This window comes from Berghia stephanieae, chromosome 5, assembly GCF_034508935.2.
Source record: "Berghia stephanieae isolate SIO BIC M18660-M18661 chromosome 5, UCSD_Bste_1.3, whole genome shotgun sequence".
NCBI lineage: Eukaryota > Metazoa > Mollusca > Gastropoda > Nudibranchia > Aeolidiidae > Berghia > Berghia stephanieae.
Genome location: NC_088364.1, coordinates 71,722,094 through 71,733,264, shown reverse-complemented (window position 1 = coordinate 71,733,264; position 11,171 = coordinate 71,722,094). Strand labels below are relative to the sequence as shown.

Sequence of the window (11,171 nt, the reverse complement as noted above, 5' to 3'; positions counted from 1 at the left end):
GATCCTGACCTCCCATAGTGGACAGGGAGGTATATGCTCTGTCTTCTATCCCCCCATACCCGTTTCCCAATTGTTTCCTGTCATTGTCTTGGAATGAGATTACTTAGTTTTGTCCTGATCCTTGCCGGAGCTCCTTGGCTGGGAGGGAAACAGTCGAATGTATAGTTATAGTTTTGGGAGATGATATTTTTTTCCTTGTAAATCATCTCTCTGTTATGCATTGTATTATGTTTAGTTTACATATTATATTATATGATTGGTAAACATTTGAGTGTATTCCTCTTAGTTTGGACCTGTGCTTGTGTCTGGATGAGACTTTTAGGTGATCGCAAACTAAGTACCTTGGTGGTATGCTCTTGGAATCTACATCTGATCCCTATTTGTTCCCAGTTCCCCTATGTCTTACTTTTTCTTGGGTGCTTTAATTGTAATTCTATAACTTTTTACTATCCCATCCTCTTCCTTCTTACTGGCGCTGATATAACCTAAATGTGTTGCAAGCGCCGTAAAACCCTTAAAAACAAACAAAACAAAACAATTGAATTTTCAGCTTAACTCATCTAACCTCCCATAGTGGGCAGGGAGGCACTTAATATGTCTTTTATCCCCTTATAGCTGTTTTTTCAACATGCTTCCTGTCTTTGTCTTGGGATGGGATTACATGGTTTTGTCCTGGCCCCGGCCGGATACCCTAGCTGGGAGGGAAACAGTCAAATTTATAGTTAGGGTTTTGGGAAATGATATTTTTTTCTTGTAAATCATCTCTCTGTTGTGCATTGTATTGTTTTTGTTTTACATATGATTTGTAAACATTTGAGTGTATTCCTCTTAGTGGGGACCTGTGCTTGTGTCAGGAAGAGACTTTTAGGTGATCTCAAACTAAGTACTTTGATGGTGTGTTCTTGGAATCTACATCTGTTTCCTATTTGAACCAATTCCCCTTTGTCTTACCTTTTCTTAGGTGCTTTAATTGTAATTCTAGAACTTTTTACGATCCCATTTTTCCTTTTTTTTTACAGGCGCTGATATGACCTCAATGTGTTGCAAGCGCCGTAAAACCCTTAAAAACAAAAACATCAGAGGATCAATGGTACATTGTCCCTCATCTTGTAACATAATCAAGTGATAATAATAATAATAATAATAATAATAATAATATAATAATAATAATAATAATAATAATAATAATAATATAATAATAATAATAATAATAATACCAATCGCCTCAAAGGGGATACGCATTAAGTCGGAGTTTACTTGACGCTTACAATTGAATTTTCAGCTTAACTCATGTAAATTAGACTCAAAATACTGGGTGGGTTTTTACTGACCTCCCACGGTGGGCAGAGGGGTCACTTGTGTATTCTATCCCTAAATATTATCTGTTGTTGGATTCAAAGTGAATTAATCTTGGAATCTTCTGTTCCATATTTAAACTTAAGATGAATATTGTTAAAGAACAATATGGACGCCTTACAAGCCACCTGTTCCGTGTGAAATAGGAATGTTTTATTTCACCCTCATTCAGTGGGGAGGGGGGGGGGGGGGAGAAGCCCACTGGGCACGGCAAAATTGTGGAAATGCTCTTTATTTATTTTATTATTTATTTAACTGGACATGACAGCAGCAGCTTCTAATGGTGCCCACACTACTATGTTATGACGATCGACCCAATCAGCAAATTCCGTATCGTACTCGTGCACCGTCGCAAACCCACACCGTTCAGCTAGATGCTCTGCGGTTTCGGGCTCTTTACCACTGGTGAATCAATTTTGCCGTTAGGCAGGTTCTCGACCGAAGCCGATTCGCTGCCACCCAGTTTTTCCTCTTTCAGGTGGAAAAACCTTGAATTCCCCCAGTATTCCGACAGCAGTAGTGGGGGACATGACTGCAACCCGCTTACTGCTGTCGGAATACTGCAAACTATATTTCCAAAGATAGCACAATATTTAACAACAGCCACACTGCTATACGCATGTTTGGCAACATATAATTTATTCAATCTATCTACTTATATGTGGAGTGAGAATTTACCGGTCTCATATTTTAAAGGTTTAATATAATAATTCATGAGGACCACGGAGGAAAAAGGACACTGAGTCACTTTCTGAATTTGGATGGAGTGTGAGAACAAGTATTTTTGTTCTGTTTTATCTGAGGATGCTATATTGGTTGGTATTTTTAGATAGTGGACTTTATTTATATTTTATTTGTAAGAATTTAATTAGAATTAAAATGCTCACTCTTTCAAATTTATTGTTCCTAAATTTTGATCATGGAGGAAATAAACACGCTCGGGACTTAATGATTTAGATTCTTTAAAAGTTTGTTTTTTAAAAAACCAACGACTCTGCCCTTTCCTCCCCTGTGCTCTTCGTGTGTTTCCAATGCCTTATTCGCGGAGGTTGTGTGTGTTGGACCCGCGATCTCAAGTAGTCGGGAAGTGAGGGCTCTAATAATACGGAGTTATAGTTAGACACCGAAGCTCGCCTAACGAACGACTTGCCCAACACGTGACCATTTTTTTTTCTCGCGTCCTCTCGTCTAATCTCGTCACTCCCGAATAGAAAGAGGAGGCGGAGCTCATATGATATAACGCAATGAAAGTTCTGTCCGATGACGGGTGGAGGGATATCACCTCTCCAAAACTTACCTTATTATATGAGATCTTGAGATTCTTATCCAATCATCGATTGCTCGTTTGACAGTTCGCTTGTGAACAGTTAGGAGACCATCTCTTGATTTATGGGCAGGCGGCTTTGCGTAAAGGCGGTGAGTGTTGTATACATCAAAGAGTACCGCTGACCGATGGGTAAATAGTGGTTGTGTAACCCAAAAGCCCTGCCGTCTCGACTGCAAGGTCTTGTATGTAATAGTTGCGTCACCATCTCAAGGCTCAGGAATTAATTAGTGAGCTGATTCAAACAATGTGGGTTTCAAATTTATCGTATACGTAATCATTTGGAAGCTACAGAGAAAGGTGTTTTTGTGTAATCCCTTTCACACACACACCACACACGCGCGCGCGCACACACACACACACACACACACACACAAACATATACAAACAATACACAAACAATACACATCCCTGGTCATCTATTGCCTATATTATTAATGTTAATATATACATCCCATGCTGATTGTCACTACCCCCCCCCCCCCCCCCCCCCCCCCCAACCATTTCCACCATCCAAGTACCAGCGGCCTTTTCTCTTTGATTTCGTATCATGGTCTACCCGAAGCCCAACACCTCGATCGTTTGTGGGTCAACCCACCCCCCCCCCCCCTCCCCCCACCTTCCCCGTAATCAATTTATAATTTTCTCTCTGTATAGAGCGCCACATGCACAATTATATAATATTGAATGACACTGACCTTGCCCCTCCCCTAACACAAGCCAACAGCAACCCAAGCTATCCTCTATCACGTGACCTTAGATCCGATGCTGCATACCGCTTGAGAGTCTTCACTATCCAGATCTCGTTCATGGTCACGTGAGAAGGCTATATCCGTTCGGGCTCGGCGTTCGGGTTCGGCGTTCGACCCGATTTCGTTAAAAGCCTAATGACTAGAAGTTAGAGACGACCTTTTTAGGGATCGTGGATAGCTCATACGGTAGAGCCACGCTCTCCCCGGCCAGGCGGAGTTATCTTACCAGTAAGGTCGCGGGTTCAAACCCCCATCACCGCCGCGAAATTTTTATTCTCTATATTGTCTTCTGGCACTTTCCTGCTCACTTCATCTCTTGTTGTCAACGCCTTATTCATGACATTGAAACAATCGAAATAAATCAAATTTGCTTTGCATTACAAAACATCGACATCGATCATATTTATATATCTTGATATATTTCAACTCTTTGTTTATCAATGTCTTTAAGACGCCGCTAGATGACGACTTTTTTTTTTCCTTTTGAATCGAATGCCATTCGAATGATATTATAGCTATGCGATGAACAAAAGAATTTGGTCCTGCAAGTTGAAATATAACAATTTTTTAATTTATCACCTTTTGTAAAAGTAATATGAGAAAAAGTAAAAACAAACCCAAAACATACCGTTTCATCCACGTCATGCTTAGATCTGCAATTTAAATGCAACTAAATAAAACACTCACGAAGTCTTTTTTTTTTTTTTTTTTTAACATGAAAGTCTTCCCGTTTTATGTTAAAAACCGCTGATTCCCCATTAAAACGGTGTCGGTGTCATTTGCTTGAACTAACCACCAAATTTTGAACTGATAGCTTAGCTTAATTCAACAACGCTACCTAATCATGCATTCAGTAAACAGCTTTCATTTTTATTTATTTATTTATTTATTTATTTATTTATTTATTTATTTATTTTCAGTGATGTAACATTGATAATTTTATTTATTCTATGAGTTATGAAACGAATTCAAAGAATGCCGTATTTCACGTTCACTCTTTCAGCACAATGAACATCAGTTTACTTCCGGTTAATGCCGGTCAGATTTTCACTGCGATCGAAGAAAAAAGATAGAAGAATTAAAAAAAATCAAATAGGTAACGCACACATTGTGCACAATAATAGATACAACTGGTAAGTACACGAGTCATAGAAATTTGCCTGATGCAGAAGCTTTGATGTATACGTAATAATTTCTAGAGTTTTATAGAGACAGAAAAGATAAAGATCAGCAGAGTCGCAAATTGTGGTGATGCCGATGCGATCGTGGCTGTTATAAAATATTGCGCAGCCAAAATATTGTGTCGAGTGACTCGCAACAATTATTAGATGTAAGATGCAAGTTCAAGTTGCACATCGAGCATTATTTTTGGAAGGACTTCCGTAGTTTCACATCACCTAAATAGGGGATTTTTTGAGCGGGTTAATAAAAAAAGGATGGGCATGGTTGTATGGGAAAAGAAAGAAAACTATTTTTCAACCACCCCAACGTAAATTTTTATTCAATCTTTGATAATAATAATAATAATACATCATTAGTATCGTCATATGTACATGCATCAATTTCATCAATTCTATTTGTTAATGATTATGAATCTGAAATACAAGAAGAGCATATATTTAGCAACGCTGTGTGTGATTATCCCCAGCAGACACCTGTCTGGGGATAATGAAAATTCGTTATCCCCAGACACCTGTCTGGGGATAACGATATTTCGATCCCCAGACACATATTTGAAACTCCGCTCTTTTAACAATTATCCACATTCCAGAATATGGAATGTTTCCAAATGCACATAGAAATAAAGGAAAGTTAATAAAAAATATCTATAAAAACATAAAATTAACCAACATTAAATCAGTTGTTACTACACATACACAATATGCGTCGACTTCGAAGTGGGTGTCATGGCCGAATGGTTTAGTCATTTGCCCTGGGAAGTTTTACCAGAATCGACGTTGTGGGTTCGAATCCTGGTTCTGCCACTTTTTTTTTTTTTTTTAAATTCCGTCTTCTTTTTACAGAACGTTGCAAGGGATAAATGTCCCACCCATCCTCCCCACCTCTTTTTTTTTTTTTTTTGTGCGAGTCTATTCTTTTCTAATTTTTTGTTTTGCCTTTTGTTCCGTTTCTGAGCATGAATTTCTTAAAATTTGTTTTTTTTTTTTTTAAAATTATTGTTTGTATTTTTCTCCTCTATCTGACCAATTGGTCGCTCTCTGAATATTTCTGTTGGTTTGCTTTTTAATAATTTATTCTTTTTAGACACTTTTAGAGATCGGAGTGGGGACGAATATGACAATTTGCTAGAAACCAGAAAGGAACCAAGAGAGAGAGAGAGACAGAGTTTTTTTAAAAAAAAGGTGGGGGGAGGATGGATGGGACATTTTTCACTTGCAACGTTCTGTAAAAAGAAGACGGAATTTTTTTTTTTTAATATAAAAAATGGCGGAACCAGGATTCGAACCCACAACGTCGATTCCGGTAAAACTTCCAGGGCAGACGACTAAACCATTCGGCCATGACACCCACTTCGTAGTCGACGCAGATTGTGTATGTGTAGTAACAACTGATTTAATGTTGGTTAATTTTATGTTTTTATAGATATTTTAGTAACTTTCCTTATTTCTATGTGCATTTGGAAACATTCCATATTCTGGAATGTGGATAATTGTTTAAAAGAGCGGAGTTTCAAATATGTGAAACAGACAGGTGTCTGGGGATAATGACAGCCATTTAGCAACATGACATATACAAATCAAATGAGAAATTAAAATTGTCACCAGCGGCCAGTGGGGCTCGAACCCAAGTTGTTCAGATCAGAAGTTAAACACTCATCGACTGAGCTGATCTATCAGTTGACAATAGAAAGTTGGAACCTTGTGTTGCCGCTGTGCTGAGTTTTTGCTTTAAAATGAAAATTTGGTAACTCACGGGTCTGTAAATTTGCCGGGAAGCCAACTTAACTTCAAGGTCAAGTCTGTTTAAAATGTCAATTTAAGAAAAAAATGCAAGGCTTGGGTTTTTCGTCAATGAATATCTAAAAAAAAAAAAAATTGTCTTCTTTCAAAATACCAGTGAAAATAGACATGAACCCTCTGTACCTTTTTTAGAGGGCTAGAACCATTGGGAAAAATTCCTATTTTGATTTTGGTTTCTAGGCAGTGATGACTCGTTACTGGAAAAGTAGAGTGCTAGTTTTAACTCACTCAACCCTAAAACCGACTATATCCGTAGTTAACCTGGGTTACCTTTATCCCTGGGTGGGGATCCTGACCTCCCATATTGGGCAGGGAGGTACATGCTGTGTCTTCTATCCCCCCATACCCGTTTTCCAATTGTTTCTGTCATTGTCTTGGAATGAGATTACTTAGTTTTTGTCCTGATCCTTTCCGGAGTTCCTTGGCTGGGAGGAAAACAGTCGAATGTATAGTTATAGTTTTGGGAGATGATATTGTTTTCATTGTAAATCATCTCTCTGTTATGCATTGTATTATGTTTAGTTTACATATTATATATGCTTTGGAAACATTTGAGTGTATTCCTCTTAGTTGGGACCTGTGCTTGTGTCTGGATGAGACTTTTAGGTGATCTCAAACTAAGTACTTTGGCAGTGTGCTCTTGGAATCTACATCTGATCCCTATTTGTCCCCAGTTCCCCTATGTCTTACTTTCTTTTGGGTGCTTTGATTGCAATTCTTGAACCAATAACTTTCCCATTTTCTTCCTTTTTACTGGCGCTGATATAACCTAAATGTGTTGCAAGCGCCGTAAAACCCTTAAAAACAAAAGCAAACAATTACCTTTACCCCATGCCTATTTATTACATTTTTATGTGACACATTAAAGGCGTAGTATCAAAGAGAATGTTTTTAATTTTTGCATGTTAGTGGTGGTTGAATAAAACTATCTATGCCAATGCTTATTTTTAATACTTTTTTTTTTTCCACTTTTGAAAAGTAGCAAAAATCTCTAGGATTGAGTGAGTAAGTTAAATGTTTGATAATGCTATTTCAATTAATCATGGTGATAATATTGGCCACGGTATCTAAACTGTTTTTATTTCAATTTACAAAGCAGAAATCAAATTTTTAAGAAGTATTTACCATACTTTGATCAAAATTGGGAATTACCTGCTATGTTGTAGAAAGGTCAATTTGTGTTTGGTTTATGATTTAGTATCAGAATTCTTAACTGCAAGCCTCTGTGATTATTTAGTTTTGTTTATTTATTTATTTTTTTTTTTTTGTTTGTTTTATTTGTTTCTCAGACAAAACAAGACCTGTTCAAATTAGACCTCATCCCTCTTCTCCTCTAAGACCTCAAAATGCCGTTAGAGCTTCAGTCACCAGATTTGAGCACCAAGCCAGCGTTCCCTGGCAACAAAGGATTCCTCATCCTGGCAAAGCTGAGAAGTATGAGGAATGTCCACAGAGAATCCTTGAAACGTCTCAGGGCTCTTACGGAAGAATATTGTAAGGCCAAGGTAAGGTGGCATCATTTTTTATCTGTTTCGTTTATTTTTTGTTGTAGTTTTTAGTTGGGTTTATTTTATTGTTCGTTTCGTATTGTTTGTTCTGTGGTTTGTTTGTTGTTTTTTTTTTTTTTGTTTTTTTTGTTATTTGTTTGTTTGTTTTTTTCATTTGAATTGAATTTTTTCAATATTATTTATAATGACTTTAATATTTCATTTTTGATCATTGATGATTTGTTTCTCAATAGATAACCTATGGTCCAAATATGGGTCTTGTACTATAATTTTTCAAACAATAATGTGCAGCTATGTGGTCTAGTGGTATGACACTCGCTTTCGGATCGGAAGGTCCTGGGTTCGAGCCTCGCTCGGCGCATAGTTGAGTCCTTGGAAAAGACTTTTTACTCACATTCTCTCACCGTACTCAGGTGTAAAATGAGTACCTGGCCGTTAACAGCGTTGTCTTTGTCCGAAAAATTGTAATATCGCCTAACCGGCGTCATGTCTCGTCCTACATGTTAAATGTTGCTGTTGACCAGGGAGCCCTTGTAAAGCGCATTGAGCACGTTAAGTGGATATTGCGCTTTATAAATGCTCAATTTTTTAAATAATGCATAACGTAATGCAGTGTGCATCAAAATCGCAAATTTTCACCAACTTCGAGGCTCAAAACGGTCAAAGATGTCGACCAGGATTTTTTTCAAAATTTGATATATTGTGCAGGTGTACTATTTCTATAAGCACATGGAAGCTTTCATTGTATATTGAAGAGCTTCATGGTAAGAATCACCTGCAAAGGATCTAAGTATTTAAGTTATGAAGGGGCATAACTCAATAAATTATTTAAACCCTCAGTATTGACTTATATTACACTACACAGATAGTGAACAAAGCTTAAAATATTTGGCTTATGACAAACTGTTAAAAGCTAATAAATTAAAATTCAATTCTTTCATTTTATTTATTTTTGAAAAAAGTGCGAAATAATGCTTTAACAGTTCAATAATTTAAAATCAAAATACCATATGAAGTCGATATAAAAAAGTTGAGCAAGCAAGACAGTGATATGTAAAAAACACGACATCCTGAACTCAACTCTTTTCAACAATTTTGAATGGAAAAACAAAACCCCCAAAAATATTTTTAAAACACGCCCCCCAAAAAAAAATTGAAATTAAAAATAATAAGATTAAATTAATAAATAAATAAATAGTTACTCAGACGGCATTTGTTTAACAACTTTACTTAAGGGGAAATAACCCATGATATAATTAAATGAGCAAATTCCATAAATATTTGCCACCCTTGAAAAACATCACAAAACGGGAACTTGCTTTAAACCAAAATGATTTAGAAGGTCCTCAAAAATTTTGGTTGAAAGTAATTCTACTATTTTTCTTTCTTGACACCTTTATACACACTTGCTCAGATCAGATTATCAGGATCCCACTGTATTTGAGAACGGATATTCCCAGTTACTATATTTTTTTCCCCTTTTCTTTCCTCCTTTCTACAGTATCCTGAAGAGCTTGAAAAGAAAACCAATGGCACAGAAGCAGAAGAACCAGAACCTGTTAATGATGAAAAGGAAGAAAAGATGGAGGAAGAGGCAAAGGAAGAAGAGGATAAGGACACAGAGAAGGAAAAAGAAAAGGAAAAGGAAACAACAAATGACAACGACCCCAACAGCTTTCCTGATTCAGTCATTAAATTCGGTCCACATGAGATGATGTATGAAAATTGTTGCTTCATCGTCAGTAATTTGGTTGACCCTTCAGATTATGCACACTTTTGCTTTTCTAAAATGGCCGATGATCCCAACTGGCCTCAGCCTCGATTCCCCCTACGCATCATGCCCGTGCAGGAAATCAGCTGTCTGACCCCCAGGGATGTGGAAAGAGCTGCCAGACCGTTGCTGGAAAATGTTTTCTCAGGAGACGAGTCTTTGAGATTTTCAATCATTTTTCACGGAAAACTTAACCAAGACAGTAAAGAAATGCCCCGGCAGAGTATCGAAGCCGTGATCAGGAATATTATCTGGTCCATAAACCCCAACTGTGTTCAATGCATCAAATACCAAGACTACGCCGTGTTACTAGAAGTCGTCGACCCCTTGTTGTTCATGGGTGTTGCCAAAGAGTTCAACCAGCTGGGTCGATACAACACATCAACCGCTCACAACGGGCGCGATCTGAAAGACCTGAGTGAATTTGACAGCGAGGACGAAATAAGCGACGATCCAGAGCTTTGCGAAGCCGATAATATTAAAAGGAAGTTGAGAATTAAGAAGAAGAGGCGAGCAGAGAGGGAGGCGGAAGAAAAGGCAAAGCTCGCGAAAGTTGGGAATGGAGGAGATGGGGGTGATGACGAGGTATTAGGAGTTGATGCTAATGGCAACTAGTGGGATGGAGCAAGTAATATCATTATTATGGAAAACTCACTCATTTTCCACACCACCTCCACTTCTCCTTTTTTTAAAATTTTCATTGTTTTTTTACTCTTATAATTCTCGTTGCATTTTACCATGCAAATTACTCATCGTCTCAGACATGGTTTTTTTTTTAATTTTTATTTTTTTTTAATTTCTTCTATTATTTGTCTTTTTTTTTCTATGGCCAACGAGTCAAATCAAATTACGGAGGTTAAATTAATATCACTATGATGGATGAAGTTTTAAAATTGTCAGTTGGCCTATCTGGTAACTGGCAGTCTTTCGACATTCATGTTGTTGTCTATTTCTATGTTTTTAATGGTATTTGTCATACAATGAGTTACTATTGTAATTAGATGAAATATTTTATCAAAAGCATTTTGAATGGAACGTTGTAATAAATGTGATCTTATGACAAAATAAATGCTTGATTGTTTGTTTGTATTCATTAATCATCTAGCACTTGATACATGTTTTAAATCATATGTAGAAACTAAGATGCCTTACCTTGAACAATTATTATTAAGTCCACAGAAGAATTGAACCAATATGAATATGAGAGCAATTTTTGAAATATAAACAAAAACTAACATAACGCATTGCAATTGCAAGAACTGGATGGGTTCCTGACCTCCCATAGTGGGCAGGGGGGTACATACTGTGTCTTCTATCCCCCTATGTCTCTTTTCCAACATGCTTTCTGTCTTTGTCTTGGAATGAGATTACTTGGTTTTGTCCTGGCCCTGGCTGGGAGGGAAAGTCAAATGTATAGTTATTTTTTGGGAGAAGATATTTTTTTCCTTGTAAATCATCTCTCTGTTATGCATTGTATTA

At 37.1% G+C, this 11,171-nt stretch overlaps 1 protein-coding gene across 2 annotated transcripts; it reads left to right on the top strand.

The window, feature by feature from the left end:
* The first annotated feature begins 2,034 nt into the window (after window positions 1–2,034).
* LOC144973550 (uncharacterized) lies at window positions 2,035–10,761 on the top strand. Of its 2 annotated transcripts, none has more exons than XM_078916110.1 (3): window positions 2,035–2,171; window positions 7,703–7,918; window positions 9,423–10,761. In XM_078916110.1, exons 2-3 carry the CDS (start codon window positions 7,760–7,762, stop codon window positions 10,305–10,307), a joined length of 1,044 nt encoding a protein of 347 aa, XP_078772236.1. In that variant the 5' UTR covers window positions 2,035–2,171; window positions 7,703–7,759; the 3' UTR covers window positions 10,308–10,761. The 2 variants fall into 2 exon arrangements, with proteins under 2 accessions (XP_078772236.1, XP_078772235.1); XM_078916109.1 differs by lacking the exon at window positions 2,035–2,171 and adding an exon at window positions 4,422–4,565.
* The last annotated feature ends 410 nt before the right edge of the window (window positions 10,762–11,171 follow it).